Source organism: Muscardinus avellanarius, assembly GCF_963383645.1.
Source record: "Muscardinus avellanarius genome assembly, chromosome: 13".
In the NCBI taxonomy this organism is placed as follows: domain Eukaryota; kingdom Metazoa; phylum Chordata; class Mammalia; order Rodentia; family Gliridae; genus Muscardinus; species Muscardinus avellanarius.
The window spans coordinates 29,906,540-29,927,408 of NC_137799.1; the positions used below are offsets into that span (position 1 = coordinate 29,906,540).

Sequence of the window (20,869 nt, forward strand, 5' to 3'; positions counted from 1 at the left end):
CAGGTTTCAGCTCTGGCTACTGAGAAACATTCCTTGATTTTTACAGGAAAATGTGTTAATTCTATAAGTATTCCTATTTAGTTCAACATTTATAGAGCAAAGAATTATACATGGTGCTAAATAGAAAAAGATAAGCAAAATAATCTGTTCCTCAATGAGTTTATAATCATATTATTTTGCACACACTTTTACTATAATTCTTATTATATTTAATTATAACTGTTGATTTTATATATATGTATGAATGGAGAATAAATGAAGTTTTTTTTTGAGTACTAGAGATTGAACCCAAGGGCATTCTACCTCCATATTTTTTATTTTTAATTAAAAAACACCTATTTTTTTATTCTTTATTTGAAACAGGGTCTAAGTTGAAGAGGGCCTCACTGAGTACTGAAGGTGGCTGAGAATCTGTGATCCTTCTGTCTTAGCCTCCCAAATACTAAGATTACAAGCATGCATCACCATGGGCCTGGTGAATGTTTTCATTTTTGGAAAATACTAAATTAGTTTGTAGGGAATCTGGTCTATAGCTTACTACCAAATGGTTCAGGAGAAAAAAAAAATGTTATTTGTACTATATTCACAACTTTTCTATAAGTCAGAAATTGTTCTTTAAAAATCATTATTATAAGCCAGGTATGGTACTATAACCCCAGTACTTAGTAGGCTGAGACCAGAGGATCACAGGTTCAAGGCTAGCCTTAGCAACTTAGCAAGACCATCAGCAATTTAGAGAGATCCTGTTTCAAAATAAAGAATAAAGAGATGGGGGTTTCACTTGTAGGTAAAATGCCCTTGTATTCAACCCCTAGTGCAAAAAAATATTATTATTACTAAAGAAGAAACTTAAAAGAGATTGCCTTATAAAAGTTGATTTGTGCATTGTATATTTTACACTTGGCATTGTATTTAAGATTATTTGGCGCCACCAAGTGTTCAAACATATGCTATTCCCTTTCATTTGAAAAAGGACCTTCCAGATATTTGTAATCATAGTTCTAACATAAGAAATGATGAGGAGTGAAATATTTAAAAGGCCAAGGATAAAAAGCTACCAATTCTATTAGGCATTCTATGCCAGTAATACCAATATGTTAGCAAAAGAGAAAAATAAATTAGAAATCATAATTCGGGTCTCGCTTCAAGTGAAGGATACAGAAAGTCATGCTGAGTGAATATAAAGTTCTACCTGATCATGTCATGAATATAAACATCCAGACAGCTCTTTAGGCACTAAGATTATAAGGCTATACGCTGATCAACATTCTGTACATGTTTCATCTATTCACTTTACTAAAATCCTGATTGAGTGTCTGCCTTAACATTTTAAAAGCAGAAGTAAAAAAAAAAAAAAATTAAAAAAGTCGACACTATCCACACCACTTCTCAGTGTTTTGAAACATTTACAATTTCATACTGCTTCCTCAGAAATGAGAGGAGCCTGCCGAGGGGTTAGGCTGGTGCCGGGACCAGCAGTCGGCATCGGAGCCTTCCGTGAGGCAAGGCTGCTACTGAGGCCTCTGAGGAGGAAGCAGAGCTTGCCAAGGGGTTAGACTGGGGCTGGGGCCAACGAGGCCATCATCGGAGCCTGCCGTGAGGCAAGGCCGGTGCTGGGGCCTCCGAGGACGGGATTGGAGACTACCGAGGGGTTAGGCCGGTACTGGGGCCAGCAAGGCCAGGATCGGAGCTCATCGTGAGGCAAGGTAGGTACTGGGGCCTTCGAGGCCGGGATTGGAGGCTGCCAAGGGGTTAGGCCGATGCTGGGGCCAACGGCCAGCATCAGAGCCTGACAAAAGACAAGGCCGGTACTGGGGCCTCCGAGGCTGGGATCGGAGCCTGCCGAGGGGTTAGGCTGGTGCTGGGGCCAGCAAGGCCGGGATCGGAGACTGCCACGAGGCTAGGCTGGTGCTGGGGCCTCTGAGGCTGGGATCGGAGCCTGCCAAGGGCTTAGGCCGGTGCCGGGGCCAATGGCCAGCATCGGAGCCTGCCGTGAGGCAAGGCCACTACTGCGGCCTCCGAGGCCAGGACTGGAGCCAGCTGAGGGGTTAGGCTGGTGTCGGGGCCAGCGAGACCAGAATCAGGGCCTCCCATGAGGCAAGGCCGCTGCTTGAGCCAGCGAGGTCTGGATCAGTCCACCGGGTAGCCAGGCCACTACTGGGGCCGTCAAGACTGGGATTGGTACTTGCAACGCGGCATGCACAGAGAAATATCGCAGAAAATATAAATCAGATGCTTCCCCTAATCAGCAATAACAAGGAGGAAAGGGGCAACAGGAAGAGGTTGAGCTATAGAAAGGGCCCTATAGTGAAGCAACTAATGTGACCAATCAGAGGGTATGGAATAGTGGAGGACAGAGCCTCTTTAAAACGCAGGAGGTACATAAACAAATGTATCAAAGTTAATCACCAAACAAGCATGGGATCGAGGGAAGGGGAGGGAATGGGATGGGGGCTGGATGAGGACTGATTGGATGATGTGTGCTTGTATATCCTCTCAAGTCTTGTACTCCAATGTGATTGATATATGACTACAATGCACCAATTAAAAATAAATAAATAAATAAATAAAAATAAAAAAAAGAAATGAGAGGGGCAAATGAATCTGGGCTTATTAGGCAATGCCAATATTGCAAGGTTGGAGGAGTTTCAGCCAGTATCCTTTGATTCAGAAGCATCTTATTCTCCAAGCGTTTTCCCACAGTTACAGGATGTTGTCTATGCTCCAGGTACAATGATAGATACTGGGGCTACAGAGGTGAGTAAAATAGGATCACTCATGAAGAAATGCAGATAACTTAGTAGGGGACAAGACATACACTGTGATAGTTGCTATGACAGAGGTAGCAACCAGAATAAACTACCTTTGGCAAGAGTGAGTGGTTAAGTTTAAGCACCAAACTCCAGTTCTTCTACTTCTGGTTATTATGTGGCAGGTTATGTTGGCAGCCCTTGCCTACTAGAGTAAGCGCACCCACACATGTGGTTTTCCAGCTTTTCAAACATGAGGCTCAGTAGGTGTTACAGCCCTGCAATTAAAAATAGAAAGGAAGAGGGCTAGAAAGGCCCACTGGAGCTGTTAGGCCTAGGTCTGGGGTGCCAGCATACCACACCAGAGAAATCTTGCATCTGTGGGTCTTTGGCACTTGGCAGCAGTAACAAAGCGGGCACTTCGTTTTCCCATCCCATTCCTGTCCTTCTGTATAGACCTCTGGAGGCAGAGAACCCCAGAAAATAAAGGGTAAGTGCAAGGATTAGGGTTTTAAAACTCCACTATCAGATTCCTCTGTTTTCTGGTTTCATGTCATCTCTCAGAGCTGAACTTTTATTCCCTTCAAATCATCTTAATATCCCCAGGGTCAGAGGCCTGGAAAATAGGCCTTCAATAAATGTTTACCGACTTGAAAGCTAGAGCAGCAGAATAAAGTTCAAAAAGCACTGGGTCTTTGTGTTGCATTTATCTTCAAAAATCTTCATAAACACAAAACTATTTTTCATGAATCTTTTCTTTCTTTCTTTCTTTCTTTTTTGGTGGTACTGGGGATCCTGGAAGCCCTTCTACCTCCGGGCTACACTCCCAGACCTATTTTTTACATTTTTATTTGGAAACAGGGTCTTTTTTTTCTTTTTCTCATGAATCTTTTTCTAAATCTATACAGTCTTTCTTCTAGTGGCTTCATTCTTCTGGGACTACTTCAAAATGAGAATTTACTGTGTTTTATGAAGTTTATGAGCTCCAGTAACTGAAGGCAGAGCCAGTGGCAAATCAATCAAAGCCTACTCCAATAAAACAATAAATAAACATCAACTTATCTATTTATGGAAGAAAATATTTTTAAGGCTAATTTAATCTACTTGTTAAAAATTAAACAAGGTAGAAAAATAGGTGATTAAAAAAGATGTTTTAACCTATTTTCACAATCCCTTCTTTTCCTCCAAAATATTAAAAATAAATACATTACCTTTAGTTAAAAAAAATACATTATTTGATTGTTTCTAACCTGAAAGAATGCTCTAGCTTCTTTATACCTACACTCAATAAATCTAGAGTGTGGTATTTCTTCTAGAAAGTACACTGGATCTTTCGGAATAAGAACTTCTAGTTTATCAACAGTAACTTGCTGTAACTCTGTCCTGAAAAGAAAAGTTAAGATTTATTATAAGGATCCTAGACTACTTGGCAGCCTCCTTAAAATATTACATATTAGCAAAATAGCTACTAAACATCAAGTTTATTGTCTTCAATTATCTCAAGTATCAACTAGCAACTTTAAGAAGACATTGTGAAACTCTGACAACTTGCTAAGGCTGTCCTTAAACCTGTGATTTTCTTGTCTTAGCATCCCAAGTACTGGGATTACAGGTGTGTGCCACCATACCCAGCTTCTTAAAATGTTTATAATACATACATATATATATATATACACACACACACACACACACACACACACATACATACATACATAATTTGGCATACATTTGAACTTTTTTTTTTTTGTAGTACTGGGGATTGAATCTGGGGTATTCTAACTCTTACTTACACTCCAAGTCTTTTAATATTTTTTATTTTGAAACAAGGTCTCCCTAGGTTGCTGAGGGTCTCACTACATTGCTGAAGCTGTCTTCAAATCTGCAATCCCCTTGTCTTAGCCTCCCAAATACTGAGATTACAGGTGTTGGTTATAGCATTTGGCTTATAATTGAACTTTTTATAAATATAACTATACCATTTGTATTCTTTCTGTCTGTGTCAATCACTATCGCAGGATTCATCCATGCTGTTGTATAGAGCTGAAGTTCATTCATTTCCCTGCTATATAATACTTTACTGTATAAATTTATATATACATAAATATATATATTTTTTTTACTCAGATAAGAATAAAATTAGTTGTTGAAAGACATGTGGGTTGCTTTAAATTTGGGAGCATTAAGAGCAGTGTTATTATAAACATTCATGTGAATTATACATTAAATTTCATCACAGAATGTAGGAAAAGTTAAGAATTCATGTGGAGGCAACACTCGCTTTGCATTTCCCCTTCTAAGTCTGAACTTACCTGTCAAAAGCCCCAGGATAACGACCAAATTGTAACTTTCGAAATGGAACAAATTTTCTGTCAGCGTGTCCTTTGAGCCGTAGATGGCCATGCCAGAGGTAGTTGCCACTTCTTTCATGAAAGACCACCAAATGGATGGCATGAGTGGCCAATTTACAGATATAGTGCAGGGGGATTTCAGTTCCAGAAAGTGAGTCTATCCCATCCAGCCGAGGGTCTTTGCTCTCAGTCTTCAGACACTGAAATCCCATATTCTCAGCTACTCGAAACCAGGCTTCCTAAGAATCAAATAAACATCAAGCTTAAATATTTACAATCAAATATTAATAGCAAAACTAAAGTGCTACATTGAATGAAACCGTATTTTTGTGCTAACTGCTCTTTGTCAGAAGATTTAAACTGAGGGTGATGAGCAGAAGGTAATGGTAAGAGAATAAAGGAAAATGGTAAAGAGAGACAGTTATGTAGCAAAGTAGATATGTTCAAGGACTTTATGAAAATTAAAACAAATTTCTTCTTCGGGATGAGAATGCTCATTTGAGTATTCTCTGGTTAGTTTCTATAAAGTAAACACTAATATCAGAAGTGCTTAAAATTAACATAATTCTTATATCCAAACACTTAAAATGCTATGATGAAGCCCCATCATAAGGCAAATCATTAGAAAATAGACTGAAGCATATTGTAAGACAAAATACATTTTTCAACATAAGAATACAAATCTCGGCCGGGCGTGGTGGCGCACGCTTGTAATCCCCGCGCTTGGGAGGCAGAGACAGGAGGATCGCGCAGGTTCGAAGCCAGCAGCGCACGCTGGCTTAGGAGACCCTGTTTCCAAATAAAAATGTAAAAAAAATAGGTCTGGGAGTGTAGCCCGGAGGTAGAAGGGCTTCCAGGAACCCCAGTACCACCACCAAAAAAAAAAAAAAAAAAAAAGAATACAAATCTCATGTTACAAGATTAACTTATATGGTAGATTTTTTAACTAACCTCAAAAACTGTTATAGGTTATTAAATATAAAGAATATCCTAGCCGGGCGTGGTTGTGCACACTTGTAATCCCAGCATTCAGGAGGCTGACACCTGGAGGATCGCGGTTCGCAGACAGCCTCAGCTACTTAGTGAGGCCTTCTGCAACTCAGTGAGACCCGGTTTCAAAATAAAGAATAAAAAATAGGGCAGGGGGTGTAGCTCGGAGGTCAAATGCCCCTGGGTTCCATCCCCAGACCCGCAAAAAAAAAAAAAAAAAAAAAAAAAAAATCCTATATTTAACTTGGAATTTATACTTTCCAAAGAACTTTACTTATATTATTGCATTTGACCATAATATCTACGCTATCAAGTAAGCAGCACAGGTATTATGGATAAGGAAACAGACTCAGAGAGTCAAGTTTCCCATCTAATGAAAGAACAAATAAGACCCAAAGCTACTGTAGGTATTCAGGTCTTATTCAACCAAATCCAACATTCTTTCCTCTATATAATACTATCTCTTTAGCTTATGCTTATATAATGTATATCAAGCTTCTTCACATTCATTATCTCATTTAATACTCACACAAATCATGTTGAGGTCAGCAAGAAAGATAATATTATGCCTGGTCTACAGTAAGGTGAATAAAGCTCTAAGGAGTAATACCAGACATTAAGATTATAAAATGATGGAGCTGTGCCTTAAAAGTTTGTCTTACTGATCATAGCACTGAGTAGTTTTCAAGAGTACTCTCCTCATAACTTTTTTTTTTTTTTTTTTTTTGGTGGTACTGGGGTTCCTGGAAGCCCTTCTATCTCCGGACTACACTCCCAGACCTATTTTTACATTTTTATTTGGAAACAGGGTCTCCTAAGCCAGCGCGAGCGGCTGGCTTCGAACCTGCGCGATCCTCCTGTCTCTGCCTCCCAAGCGCGGGAATTACAAGCGTGCGCCACCATGCCCGGCTCCTCATAACTTTTAATGCTGTTCTCGTCATAACTTTTGAGTTAGTTATACCTTTATTTATGCTCTTGTTAAACATACTGGCCTCTTTTATACTACTTATTGTGTTGTTTTGTTTTTAATTTGCTTGTTGAAACTATCAAATTCCATTAATATGCTTCAAGTTCTTCAACCATGGGAATCAAATGTCTAATATTCAACAAGTGGTCAATATAAGTATCATGTACAACTTCCAGGTCTTTCCTCACAATAACTCAAAAGGCCTTCCATGGTCTACTTCTGTCTGTATGTAGGAAAGCAAAGAATTCCAAGATGAGGGAGCTACCCAATGAAACAGCCTGGATCCGAGTCACTGCTCATGGGAAAGCTGTCTAGGAATATCCCTGATCAGGAACATCCACAATAGATTCTGTTGCAAGACAAATACTCCCTTCTTTTGCTAAGTCCATGAAATTTTGAGGCTTTTATGTTTTTTAGCAACAATGTAATTTACCCTAACTAATGCAATTTCACTTGATTCTCCTTTTATTAATTAGAACCATCAACTGTACAATTCATTTTCCTTACATTTTGGCACCACTAAGAAGTAGAAAATACTAGTTGAGGGTGAGGGTGGCCAATTTATAGAAAAACACTACAGTTAAGAAGGCATTACAACTGATAAATCCAGGAAAAACTAAACAGGCCAGTCAGACCTTGAAAGAAATCTGACCTTGGTTGAGGGAGGAGAGAAAAGACTGACAGAGAAGGCAGACCTACTAAGGTTTGCCTTCTTACAACCATGAAAGAAAAGTCAAGAACAAAGTAGTTATTTGATTGAGCACAATAGAGGCCAAGGTCAAGAATGTGCTGCACTAAACTTCCACTTGCCTTGGCAGTTGACTGTTCCCTTTATGAAAATGATGTTCATAATGAAAAATCACACGCAAATTGAGCCCACAGTAATTAGGTCTAAAGAAGTCTAAACATTTTTTTTTATTGATGGAAGTTGTTAAACATTTTTTTATTGGTACATCGCAATGGTACAATATGGTGAGACTCAAGTGACACATTTACACACGCACATAACATTATTTGGTCTGTTTTCTTCCTGGGGAAGTTTGGAGAGGACTACCGGAGGGCTTTGTATGATATCCTCTGTGTGAAAGGATAAACTATTTTCTTTTCTTTTCTTTTTTGTTTGTGGTACTGGGATGGAACTCAGGGGCATTCTACCTCCGAGTTATACCCCAAGCCCTATTTTTAATTCTTTATTTTGAAACAGGGTCTCACTGAGTTGCAAAGGGCTGAGGTTATCCATGAACTGTGATCCTTCTGTCTCAGTTTCTCAAATGCTGGGATTACAAGTGTGGGTTATCACACCTAGCTTGTTTATAATTATCCTGAACCTATATTTTCCAAGAATATAATAGCTAAGTCAATGAAGGACAAACTTTACTTTTTTTTTGTTGGAAACTTATTTACTTCTTTGAAAACTGCATTACTAACAAAAATATCAAGTTAGGCATGGTGGCACTTGCCTGTAATCCCAGTACTTGGGATGCTGAGCCAATAGGGTCACAGGTTCTAGGCTTGTCTCAGTAACTTAGCAAGACTCTCAGCAACTTAGTGAGACCCTATTTCAAAATAAAATAAACAAATAAAATAGGGCTGGGGATGTGGCCCGAATGTAGAATGTCCCTGGGTTCAATCCCAGTGCCAACATCCCCCCCAAAATCCCCAAACTAGCAATATCATTTATAGTGTGAATCTGTATTTGTAGCTATTCTACTGATTGCACTTATCAATAAAAGCATCTGAATTATGATGTCTTTTTATTTTTTTGGTGGTACTGGGGGTGGAACCTAGAGGCTTTCTACCTCTGGGCTATACTCCCAGACCTATATTTTATTTGGAAACAGGGCTTCACTAAATTGCTGAAAACCTCACTAAGTAGCTGAGGCTGGTTTTGAACCCGTGTGATCCTCCTGTCTCAGCCTCCCAAGTGCGGGGATTACAAGCGTGCACCACCACACCTGGTTGATTATGATGTCTTCTAAATGTGGTTATGTCTGAGCACTTGCACACTGACACATACATTATTTCTTTTAATTTCTACATTATATTGATTTGGAAGATTGTGTATACGGGCAAGTTATAATTTCTACAAACTTCATTTTGAGAAAATAAAAGAAAATTATACTTTTAGCTGGGCTTCTCCAATGAAAAAGCTCATATACTCTTATTACTCTATAGTAAAGTACACCAGTTAATGAGACCTAATAATTAAAGGAAAGCTTCCAATTGGTTTATAGTTCTTAAATACAAAGATCAACAAGCATTATAGAAAACCTGTCAGAAAACAAACATTCACAAAGAAGAGATTCAGTAAAATAAATGTAGCAAGGATCAAAAAAGCTTTTAGGAAACTTTAGGGATTCCTGGAAATCCTCCTACCTCCAGGCTACACTCCCAGACCTATTTTTATACTTTATTTGGAAACAGGATCTCTTAAGCCAGAGAGGCTGGCTTCGAACCTGTGCGATCCTCCTGTCTCCACCTCCCATGCTATTACAAGCTCGACTATTCTTTTTTTTTTTTTTTTTTAAATAAGGTCTCACTAATTTGCGGAGGGCCTCAGTAAGTAGCTGAGGCTGTCTGTGAACCGCGTCCTTCCATCTCAGCCTCCCGAAAGCTGGGATTACAAGTGTGCACCACCACGCCTGGCTAAATTTATACATTTTCATAATACAATTTAGGAGGAAAGAAAAATAAAGCAAAGGAAGTCATGGGGGGGTGGGGAGAAAAAGCCAGTTCATTCTCTCGGTGGCCAGTGCAGTGTTTGAGGTGAGCAAGGATACATGCAGCCTACAGGGCTTCCTCAGTTCATCCTGTCACACTGGAAAGTGAGCCCCACCTAGCTGCTGGGGTTTAACATACGGAAAACAGATACCACTGTGGAAGTAATGCCCAGGTATCATGGGTGGCTGAATATCTAAGATGGTTACATTCATTTAATCTGATGCATATTTCTGCCTTGAACAAAAACAAGTTAGATTAGATACTTAGAAGTTGTATCAGTCCATTTTGCGTTATCATAATGAAACACCTAGGCAAGCTAACATTACAGAGGAAACCAATTCACGTGTAGTTTTAGAGTCTGAAAATCAAAACTGTATAATTCTGAGTCTGGCTCAGATCCCCAAAAGACAAAAATATATGCAAGAAGAAATCACATACTGAAATAGAAAAGCCAGAGAGCTGGCCTGCTCCTTTAATAATAATCCTAAGAACTCAGGGCTCACTTATGATAACTTAATCCCTCTGGAGCAAGGCCCTCAATAACTCAAGGACCTTCTAGTAGGCCCCACTATCTCAATTTTCCAATATACAACCCTTTTGAAGACACATTTAAGCCATATCCAACCTATGGCAATGGTACTCCAAATAAAGAAGTAAGCAAATTTTGGGTATATTTGATAGAAACTTTTTCCTTCCTTGTTGCCTGCTGTGATTTTTGGCTTATAACCATAAAGCAGGATATATTCAAATTCTTTGATACATCTATAAAAGCACTCCATGTGAGTATCAAACCAGCAGTATGCATTTATGTAATAATAAAAATTGCCTATGTCTATCTTATGTAGTATATACTGAAAGTTCATCAGCAGATCCCTTCCTGCTTGTCTGCCCACCTCAATGGAGATGCTACACTGCCGTGTTCTAAGCATCTCTCAACTCAGAGACAAGTAAATACAGTGCTGGACAGTGAACATTTTCCTTCAAAGGATGGATGTTATCCTTCATTCTCATCTTCCTGCCTTGAACATGGATGCAACACCTGGAACTAGATAGCTATCCTGTGATGACCAGGGAATGAAGAAAGACTGAGCCCTGACGTCAGTGGATAGTGAGACAGACATCAACAGCCACCAACCTTCTCACCTCTTGTTATTCAAGAAAAAGACACACCTTATTTTTTTTCAGTAACGGGGATGGAACCCAGGGGCATTCTACCTCTGAACTATACCCCAACCCTATTTTTTATTCTTTATTTTGAATCAGGGTCTCACTGAGTTGCAAAGGGCCTCACTAAGTAGCTGAGGCTGCCCTTGAACCACGATCCTCCTGTCTCAGCCTCCCGAATGCTGGGATTACAAGCGTGTGCCACCACGCCTGGCTAACACCCTATTTGTGTTCCATTACTCATAGCTAGAAAATTCCCGATACACTACAATTCATTAATTTAATCTCATATGATTTTGTCAGACTTATATTCTACGGCTTACCTGGCTCTTCCGTACATGATATTGTAGGGCAAAGGCAGTAAAGTCTCTGGGAACACAGAAAAATTTGCATTCTGAAGTGAAGCCATGAGAAGTGTTTCTGATTTGTTCAAAGTTTTTATTAATCAGTTTCAGAATCAGAGGATCAATAAGGAACACTGGTAGATCTTGGCTGGATGTTACCATAATAAATTTTTTAACTGCACGCTGTTTGAGAGAAAAAAAAAATCACATTAATACCACTAAATCAATACAATTTATCTTATTAAATTTGTACTCATTAGTTTTGAGGTTAAACCTATTTTATTAAAAATATATAAAATGTATCATAAAATTGCAGAATACTAAGCTACTAATTAACATTAAAAAAGAGAGAAAAATCTTCATATAGGAAGTAGTATCTGATGAAAACTTTGGGTTTACAAATTATTCTCCTGGGATAAGCTAAATATTTTCAAGCAAAAGTAACTGAGGAAAAATCAGGTCTATCAGCTATTAAAAATCAATAATGCCAGGAGTGGTGGTGCACACTTGTAATCCTAGTAGTTGGGGGATTTGATAGGAGGACAAGTTCAAGGACACAGCCCCAGCAAGTAGTAAGACTTTCATCAACTTAGTGAGACCTTGTTTCAAAATAAAAATAAAATAGGGCATGAGGTTTAGCTCTGAGGTAGAATGCCCTTCTATCCCATCCCCAGTAACAAACACATACACACACACACACACACACACACACACACACACACACACACAAAAAAACCAAACAAATAAAAAACAAAAAAACCCCAACAATTACCCCAATATGTGTATAGCTCCTTAATAATCTTTCTAAACAAGAGAATCAGACCCAAAATATACTGCCTGCTTGGTCACTTCCATTTATAGCAAATGTTCTAATACTATAGTGATATCTTGTTTTTGCAGTACTGGGGATTGAACCCAGGGGCATTCTACCTTCAAACTATACCCCTAGTCCTATTCTTTATTCTTTATTTTGAAACAGGATCTCACTGATGCCAAGACATCCTGCTGCCTCGGCATCTATGTGTTGAGACCCCACTCCACATAGTTAATTGGCAAAAAAGCCCCGAGAAGGAGGTATCGTCTCTGGCCAAAGTACCCCCCACTTTTAGATACCCTTCACTATTATTCCTTTTAACTTTCTACACGAATTGCTCCAGTGATGTGAGATCAGGACTATGAAATCGAGTCCGTGGAAATAAAACTTTCTAATAATTTGTCTAAACATCCTTGGCTCTGCTCAATAATAATGAGAAACTGGCCAGAATTCAGGTACTGTGATAAGCACCCCAGCTACAGCAATCACAAATGGCCTCCGACCTTCATCACTATCCATTAACTCCGACAAAGTAGCTCAGTTCAAAGTAACTGTTTACCCTTGAAATCCTGCCTAGAGACAGAGAAAAACCTTATGTGTGACCTTAAAGCAATTTAGTTGATAAACAACTTAGCTGCCCAAATACAATAGACCCAAAGAAAAAGACTGTTGACTGACCGCATAGTTAGAAATGAATATGACTAAATAAAGGACAGACGTTCTAAAAATATATGTATGAAGGAAAGGAAATACTGTAAGAGTAAGAAAAGCATTTTTGCATGAAGAAGAGCTTATCATAAGAAAGTCCCAACTGGGAAAGGAAGGAATTAGAAAGTTAAAAGCAGGCTGCAGAGAGTTTGTGACAGGGAAGTGGATTATTAAAGATGAGTAGGCTTTTAATAGGCTTGTTGTCTAAAGAAGAGTGCTTAGCAGTTAAGGAAATACATCTGACAATTAAAACTAAGAACCTTGTGGTGTTGTTTGTGGTATTTTGTCTGCCAAACTGTGTTGTGAGTATGCTTAAGCTTTCAGACTTAGAAGATAAGGTACCAACACCTGAAGAAACTCCATCACATCCACCTGAATCACCACATTTCCCCACACTTGCTATATGAACTGAGCCCAAAAAGATGGAAAAGTTCCAGGAAAAGTTAAAGAAGATTCCCTGAGAAGCTCCCAAGCCTTGACTATTCTGGGAGGCTGCCACCTGGAACTGCTTATCTGCAAGACCTTGGAGAGAAACAGGAGTTAATTCTTCGAGGGCCAACAGCCAGCTGAAAGACACCCACCCCCCTTGTTCTCTTAACTTTACTGGGGAAGGGTATAAATTTCTTGGGGTTTTTGTAATAAAGTGTCATTGGCTCAAGAAGCCTTTGTCCACCTCAGGTTCTTTCCAAAGCGTCGTCATTTAGGGACCTAAAGAAAATTCAGTCCCTAAAGGAGAAAGAATCGCTGCAGACAAGAGGCTGCAGAACTCCACCTGCCTTTTGCCCCATCTTTCTGAGGATTTGACCGGGAACGGACAATAACGACCCAACTGAGATTAGTCAGTGACACACTGAGTTGCAAAGGGCCTCACTAAGTAGATGAGGCTGTCTACAAACCGCAATCCTCCTGTCTCAGCCTCCCAAATGCTGACATTACAAGTGCGAGCCACCATGCTCGGCTCTGGCAATATTTTTTTTTTTTTGGGGGGGTGGTGGTATTGGGCTACACTCCCAGACCTATTTTTTATATTTTTATTTAGAAACAGGGTCTCTTAAGCCAGCACGACTGGCTTCAAACCTGGGCGATCCTTCTGTCTCCGCCTCCCAAGTGAGGGGATTACAAGCATGCACCACCACGCCCTGCATCTGGCAATATTTTTAAATACATTTCTTCATGCCGGGCGTGGTGGCACACACTTGTAATCCCCGCACTTGGGAGGCTGAGAAAGGAGGATCACGCAGGTTCGAAGCCAGCCTCAAGCTACTTAGTGAGGCTCTCAGCAACTTAGTGAGACTGTTTCCAAATAAAATATAAAATAGGTCTGGGAGTATAGCCCAGAGGTAGAAAGCCTCTGGATCCACCCCCAGTACCATCAAAAAACAAAAACAAAACAAAACAAAAAAATAAATAAATAAATAAATACATTTCTTCTGGATAGTTAAGTAGGGTCCTCTATTGAAAAAGAAAATTTGAAGTTAGAATATAAACAGATTAAATCACAAGAGTAAATAATACCTGAGGGTAGTAAAGATAAATAGAATAAATAGTATACATTATGCTTAAAAGCCTATTTCAATATAAACAATACTAACTTTAAAGGGATGTATGTGAATCAAAAGAATGTGTCCTGGAATTAAAAATGCTTCAATTTGATAAAGACTATGAACAAAAATTTTATTACTGAGTTGTAGCAGTTCTTTATAAATCTTTGACGATTCTTTTGTCAGATGCATGTTTTGCAAATATTTCCTGTTCTGTAGCATGTCTGCCCATTTTCTTTTCTTTTCTTTTTGCAGTATTGAGGATTGAATCCAGGGGCATTCTACCTCTGAGCTATACCCACAGACCTATTTTCGTTTTTATTTTGAAACAAGGTCTCACTCAGTCGCTGAGGCTGGGTTCAAACCTGTGATCCTCCTGTCTCAGCCTTCCCAGTACTGGGATTACAGGTGTGTGGCACCACACTCAGCAAATCAAGTATTTGCTGAATGAATCTCAGGTTGGTATTAAACACAATTTGATTAATACATTTTTGGCTTCATTATAATTATTAATAGAGTATAGATTAAGGCAGGATCAAGGACAAATTCTATGTTTCATCTTCTAAATATACTTTCAAAATTATTATATCAATGCATTTATTAATGCTCCCTGGAAAAAGTATCTGATTTTGTGTGTGTGTGTGTGTGTGTGTGGTACTGGGGTTCCTGGAAGTCCTTCTACCTCCGGGATACACTCCCAGACCTATTTTATACTTTTTATTTGGAAACAGGGTCTCTTAAGCCAGCGCAGCTGGCTTTGAACCTGCGCAATCCTCCTGTCTCCGCCTCCCAAGCACGGGGATTACAAGCGTGCGCCACCAAATCTGGCATCTGATTGATTTTGAATCCAATTAATTTTAAATCAACGTGAATATTTTTTGGTCTTTATATATTTTCACTTATAAGAATGAAAAATGTCTGTTGAACATAAATGCTGAGACTCTAACAGCTAGTTCATCTATGTGTGTATTAAAATAATATCAAAACCTAAAAGGCCTCTTGACAGGACTTATTCTTAGGCCAGTGTTCTACCACTAACCTACATCCCTACACCTGGCCACATGTCTGTGTTTCTTAAGAGTGAGATGGAACCCAGGCATGTTGGCACAGTATGTAATCCTAGTATTTGGGAGCCTGAGATAGGAGAATTGCAGGATTGAGGCCAGTGTGAGCTTACTTGGCCAGACATTGTTTCAAAATTGAATTTCCAGTAAAACACACACACACACACACAGTGGGATGGAAGTAGAGAAGGGTTAGAAAGAAGTCCACAAAATATTCCTTTTTACTTAATCAAGAGTCTGTATAGTTGCCACTAGGTAATATAAATTCTAAGAATATCCTGCTTGGTTAGGCCCTCAGACTACCTAAATTTATAAAACAGTATTTGCTATTATGTGTGTATAGCGGGTAGGTTCTAAAGATTGAACCCAGGGGCATTTTGCCTCTGAGCTGTGCCCCTCATCTTTTTTTATTTTTTATTTTGGTGATGAACCTGTCTCAGCTTCCCAAGAACTAGGATTTATAAGCATGCACCACTATTCTCGGCTACGGTTGCTTTTTTTTTTTTTTTTTTTTTGTGGTACTGGGGTTGGAATGGGCATTCTACCTGTAAGCTATACCCCTGGCCCTATTTTTTTTATTCTTTATTTTGAAGCAGAGTTTCACTAAATTGCAAAGGCCTCACTAAATAGCTAAGGCTGTCCATGAACCATGATCCTCCTGTCTCAGCCTCCCAAGTACTGGGATTACAAGTGTGTGCCACCATGCCTGGCCTACATTTGCTATTTCTAATAAACTAAAATGTCACATGAATATTTCTAGGCTAGGTAACTAAGAAATCTGATACTACAATGTCCTAGACTTAACGTTTGAAATAGTGGTTCAAATCTAGCTGGTGTCAGCAATGGCATAAAATAATCACTACTTGGTTATTTATTTATTTAAGAAACAGAAATGCATGCTTTAAGTGGAAGAAGTAAATTAATTAATTAATTTATTTATTTATTTATTTATTTATGGTTTTGGGGGGTAGAACCAAGGGGCTTTTCTACCTCTGGGCTATACTCTGAGACCTATTTTATACTTTATTTGGAAATAGGGTCTCACTAAGTTGCTGAGAACCTCACTCAGTAACTGAGGCTGGCTTCGAACCTGTGCGATCCTCCTGTCTCAGCCTCCACTGCTAGGATTACAAGCATGTGTGCCACCAGGCCTGGCTACTACTTGGTTATTTAAAAACTCTAATCTAAAGTCTTCTATATCTCTGGTTACAAAGAAGCTAAAGATTAAAGGAACAAGAAATATCTGGTTATTTCCTACAATGTATACTAACAGGATAAATGTAATGTTTTATTAGTAACTCAGCATTGTTTTTTATTCTCAATTTAGTTAGAAAAAAGATTAAGAGTCAAATGTGGTAGTGCACGCCTATCATTCCAGTACTCAGGAGGCTAAAACAGGATTGTGGGTTTGAGGACAGTCTCAGCAATGTAGTGAGATTCTCAGCAACTTGGCAAGATCCTGTTTCAAAACAAAAAATTAAAAGGGCTGGGGGTATAGTCGGAGGTAGAATAGCCAAAAAAAGAAAAAAAAAGAAGAAAAAAGAAAAAAGATTAAGAAAATATATTTTATAAACATGCAGGCTCTGAAATTTATAGGACAAAACAAGGATATAATTCATATATTACTCATTTCTTTCATCTTATAAAGGAATATGTTGAATAGATATTTATTCTTGGTCACTAATTATTCCTTATTCATTACTTAATTTGGACACACACACACACACATACACACACACACACACACACACTTATGCATTTGGGGAAGTATTACACCTCAGAATCAGAGTTCCAGAGGCAGACAGAATCTGGACTCATCCACTCATTAGTCAACTAACCTTAACCTTACTAAGTAGCGGGGCATGGTGGCGCACGCTTGTAATCCCCGCGCTTGGGAGGCAGAGATAGGAGGATCGTGCAGGTTCGAAGCCAGCCGCGCGCGCTGGCTTAGGAGACCCTGTTTCCAAATAAAAATGTAAAAATAGGTCTGGGAGTGTAGCCCGGAGGTAGAAGGGCTTCCAGGAACCCAGTACCACCACCAAAAAAAAAAAAAAAAAAAAAAAAAAAAATAATAATAATCTTACTAAGTAACCAAAGAATAGTATCAACATACTGACTTCTTAAAGTTTCGACAAGGACTAAATGAAATACTCCAGGTAAAGCACTTTGTTTAAGGCCCACTCCTTCTCTTCTACTATCTACCCTATTTCCAAAGCAGCAACTGTTATTATATTCATTTAACAATTACTAAGAAATACATAAATGACTGAACTAAATGAACAATATAACTGAGAAAGTTCTTGTTCATTGCACATACCCACTGTATGCTATCAAATCCAATTCTGCTTCCTTTAGATTTTGATAAACCAGCTCCATTCTAGGAAGATAAAATAATATTTTAGTAAATTTAAAGACCAGCACGCAACATCACATTTAAGGTATTAGAGTGAAACTATCTAATTAGCTCATACTCATTAAACAGCATTATCTAAATATTTGTTTTCATATAGTCAGGAGTTAAAAATGCTATGATTTTATAACAGAACAATTATATAAACTGGCAGACTGCAGTAAGTTAAGTTACTAAACAGTAATGTATATATGGCCAAAATCTCTGAACCAATTAACGTCTATTGATGAATAACAAACTCTCAGGTATCTCTCTGGAATTAGGGTTTGTCCATTTAGCTTTATATGGTTAACCTCAACTTAACTCCACATACTGGATTGGGGTTTATAAATCGTGGTAGAATGATGAGGAAATATAATGATATTTACTGAACAGCTCCTGAGTGACAGGTACTATCTGACACTTCTATATATAAACTCTATTTTCTTATCTCTCACAACAGTCCTGCAAAGCAGGCATCATTACTACTGGTTTACAGACAGCCTGGTGCCCACACTTTTCAAAAATTGCACCACAATTTCAAATGTTAGGAGCTCTATCTATCATCCATCTATCTATCTATCTATCTATCTATCTATCTATCTATCTATCTATCTATCTTGCAGTACTAGGGATTGAACCCAGGGAAATTCTACCACTGAGCTATACCCCCAGCTCTATTTTTTAATTCTTTATTTTGAAGCCAGGTCTCACTGAGTAGGCTGTCCTAAAACCGTGATCCTTTGGTGTCAGCCTCCCAAATGCTGGGATTACAAGTATGCGCCAACATGTCCAGCTTTATTCTTTATTTGAAACAGGGTTTCACTAAATTGCACAGGGCCTCACTAAGTAGCTGAAGCTAGCTTTGAACCTGCGTGATCCTCTTGTCTCAACCTCCCAAGTACTGGGATTACAAGCGTGTGGCACCACACCTGGCAAGAATTATTTTTTAAAGGCCAGTCTTAAAAATACTTAAGTCCATAGAATCAAAAGTAAAAAAAATATCACCAGTTTAAGCTGAAAGAAGATCCAAAGATGCTTCTTCTACCTTCAAAGTGTTCTTTATGTATAAGCTACAAATGAGAGGATGTTGAACAATAATAGTAAATTCATCCTAAAATATGTGGTCCAAGTTCCTAAAAAGAGACTCATCTTCCCACTAAATCACACATTCAAGGGCAGGGACCAAGTCAAATCCATTTTTGTGTCACCAGTGCCTATTGTAGTGCTTGGTTAGTAACAAGTGCTTCATAAGAGCTCATTCATCAGAGGAAGATGGGTGCAAGAGAGTGATGGAATGTACTAAATTAAAGTAGAACCAGAGTTGGTCTCTCCTCACAAGCTCTGAAATTTAGCCAGTAACATTTTTTTTTTTTTTTGGTGGTACTGGGGTAGAACCCAGAGGCTTTCTACCTCCAGGCTATACTCCCAGACCTATTTTATATTTTATCTGGAAACAGGGTCTCGCTAAGTTGCTGAGAGCCTCACTAAGTAGCTGAGGCTGGCTTTGAACCCGTGCGATCCTCCTGTTTCAGCCTCCCAAGCGCGGGGATTACAAGAGTGCGCCACCACACCCGGCTAGCCAGTAACATTTTAATGCAAATGGCTACTTGAGAAAAAACAAGAGGCAGCTTTGCAAGCACAATCTAAAAAGAGATGAGAACTCTGTAATATACCCATTTGCTGCTTACCGTACTTCTACAGTAGAAGTAAAATAAACTTTGATATTTTAACAAAATTGTCAATTAATCCACTCAAGTAAGTGATTATCTGTATAGCCAAATAATTTTTATGTACTTATATCAAAAAATTTCAATGGATTAAATATTGCCAAAACTTGGCAGTTTTGCCTTGAGTGTATCGTTATAAAAATATTTAACTGTAATTTTGAATTGCTTGTCACATCACACAAAGATGAGAATCTCAGTAAGATATATTCCTGCCAAGATTGAAAAACCGATTTATTTTATATATATTGCAAAAAGTATGTTAAGAAAATATTCAGCTAAAATTAAGTCTAATGATAAAAAAGGGAAAAAATTACCTTTGCTGGTAAATAATGCTTGTAGTTGTACAGCTGAAAGAGCAGAAATATAAAACTTGTCAAACCTAAAACGGCCAAAATCATGTTCTTACTGATTCCACTCATTAGTCTGTGGTGTTCACTTGGTTGTCTTTTGAAAATGACCCAGTTGTTTTCATCTTTTTGGATGGGAAAATAATCTTTTCTGTGAACAAAAGAGTATTTCTTTAAAGACAAAAACAAATTTTAATGGGTTGTGGTCAGTTTTTATAAATACCCACGTTTTGTTCTGTTTTTCCCAAGTGTAAAGAATGCCATGATAAACATTTTTGTTCCTTCATTTTAAGTCCTGGCTTTAGTTATTTCTTTAGAATAAAAACTTTAATATAACCTGATTATATAACTTTATAGTATTTACACAGGTTTTCCAGTGTTTGCCTTTATTTTTTCACACATACGTATACCTCTCCACTTGATGTCTAAGCTTTATAAGTCTCTTATTCTCTACCTAAAATATAAGAAATGGCCAAATTTATGAGTTAGTCCTTTTCTTCTTTCAATCCTGACTTTTATTAGTTATTTCTACTTTGTAACAGTCCTATTCCATAATTACACATCTCAATTATTTTTTCCTACTCCTACAGTATTCTCTGCCAATCCTATGGCTGTATTATCTTATTAATTAGTAGGACTGATATTCATTTTCTTGCAGTTTATCACATAGAAATTAAGGGTACTACTTGGGTACTGCATTGTTCAAAGAGTTGTCAATTAGAATTTGGCTCTGAGGTTACATTTTAATTCCCCTAATAACTTACAGGCTTTGTACCACTGTCTTACAGTGCTAAATATTTCCTTGACGGTATCTGATTCCCCAACCCCTATAGGTGACTTTATCTTTATAATGGTATAAGCAAAGGATGTACACATTATTTACCTATGAAATTCAATTTTTGTTAAACTAGATTATGTAATGATGTTGATGATTGCATTATTAGTTTTCGTTAGTCTTTTTGTGTACTTTCAATCTATTAAATCAAGATTTC

General features: G+C 38.3%; 1 protein-coding gene across 2 annotated transcripts in view; it reads right to left on the reverse strand.

The window, feature by feature from the left end:
* FKTN (fukutin) overlaps positions 1–19,949 on the reverse strand; it is a gene marked incomplete at both ends in the record, with an annotated part of 54,438 nt that extends 34,489 nt beyond the window's left edge. For both annotated transcript variants that reach the window (XM_080708577.1, XM_080708576.1), the window contains 5 exons: positions 4,001–4,133; positions 5,060–5,337; positions 11,264–11,467; positions 17,729–17,788; positions 19,845–19,949. In XM_080708577.1, the coding sequence (XP_080564703.1) occupies positions 4,001–4,133; positions 5,060–5,337; positions 11,264–11,467; positions 17,729–17,788; positions 19,845–19,949 (780 nt within the window). The remainder of the gene's footprint in view (positions 1–4,000; positions 4,134–5,059; positions 5,338–11,263; positions 11,468–17,728; positions 17,789–19,844) is intronic.
* Positions 19,950–20,869: the final 920 nt, after the last annotated feature.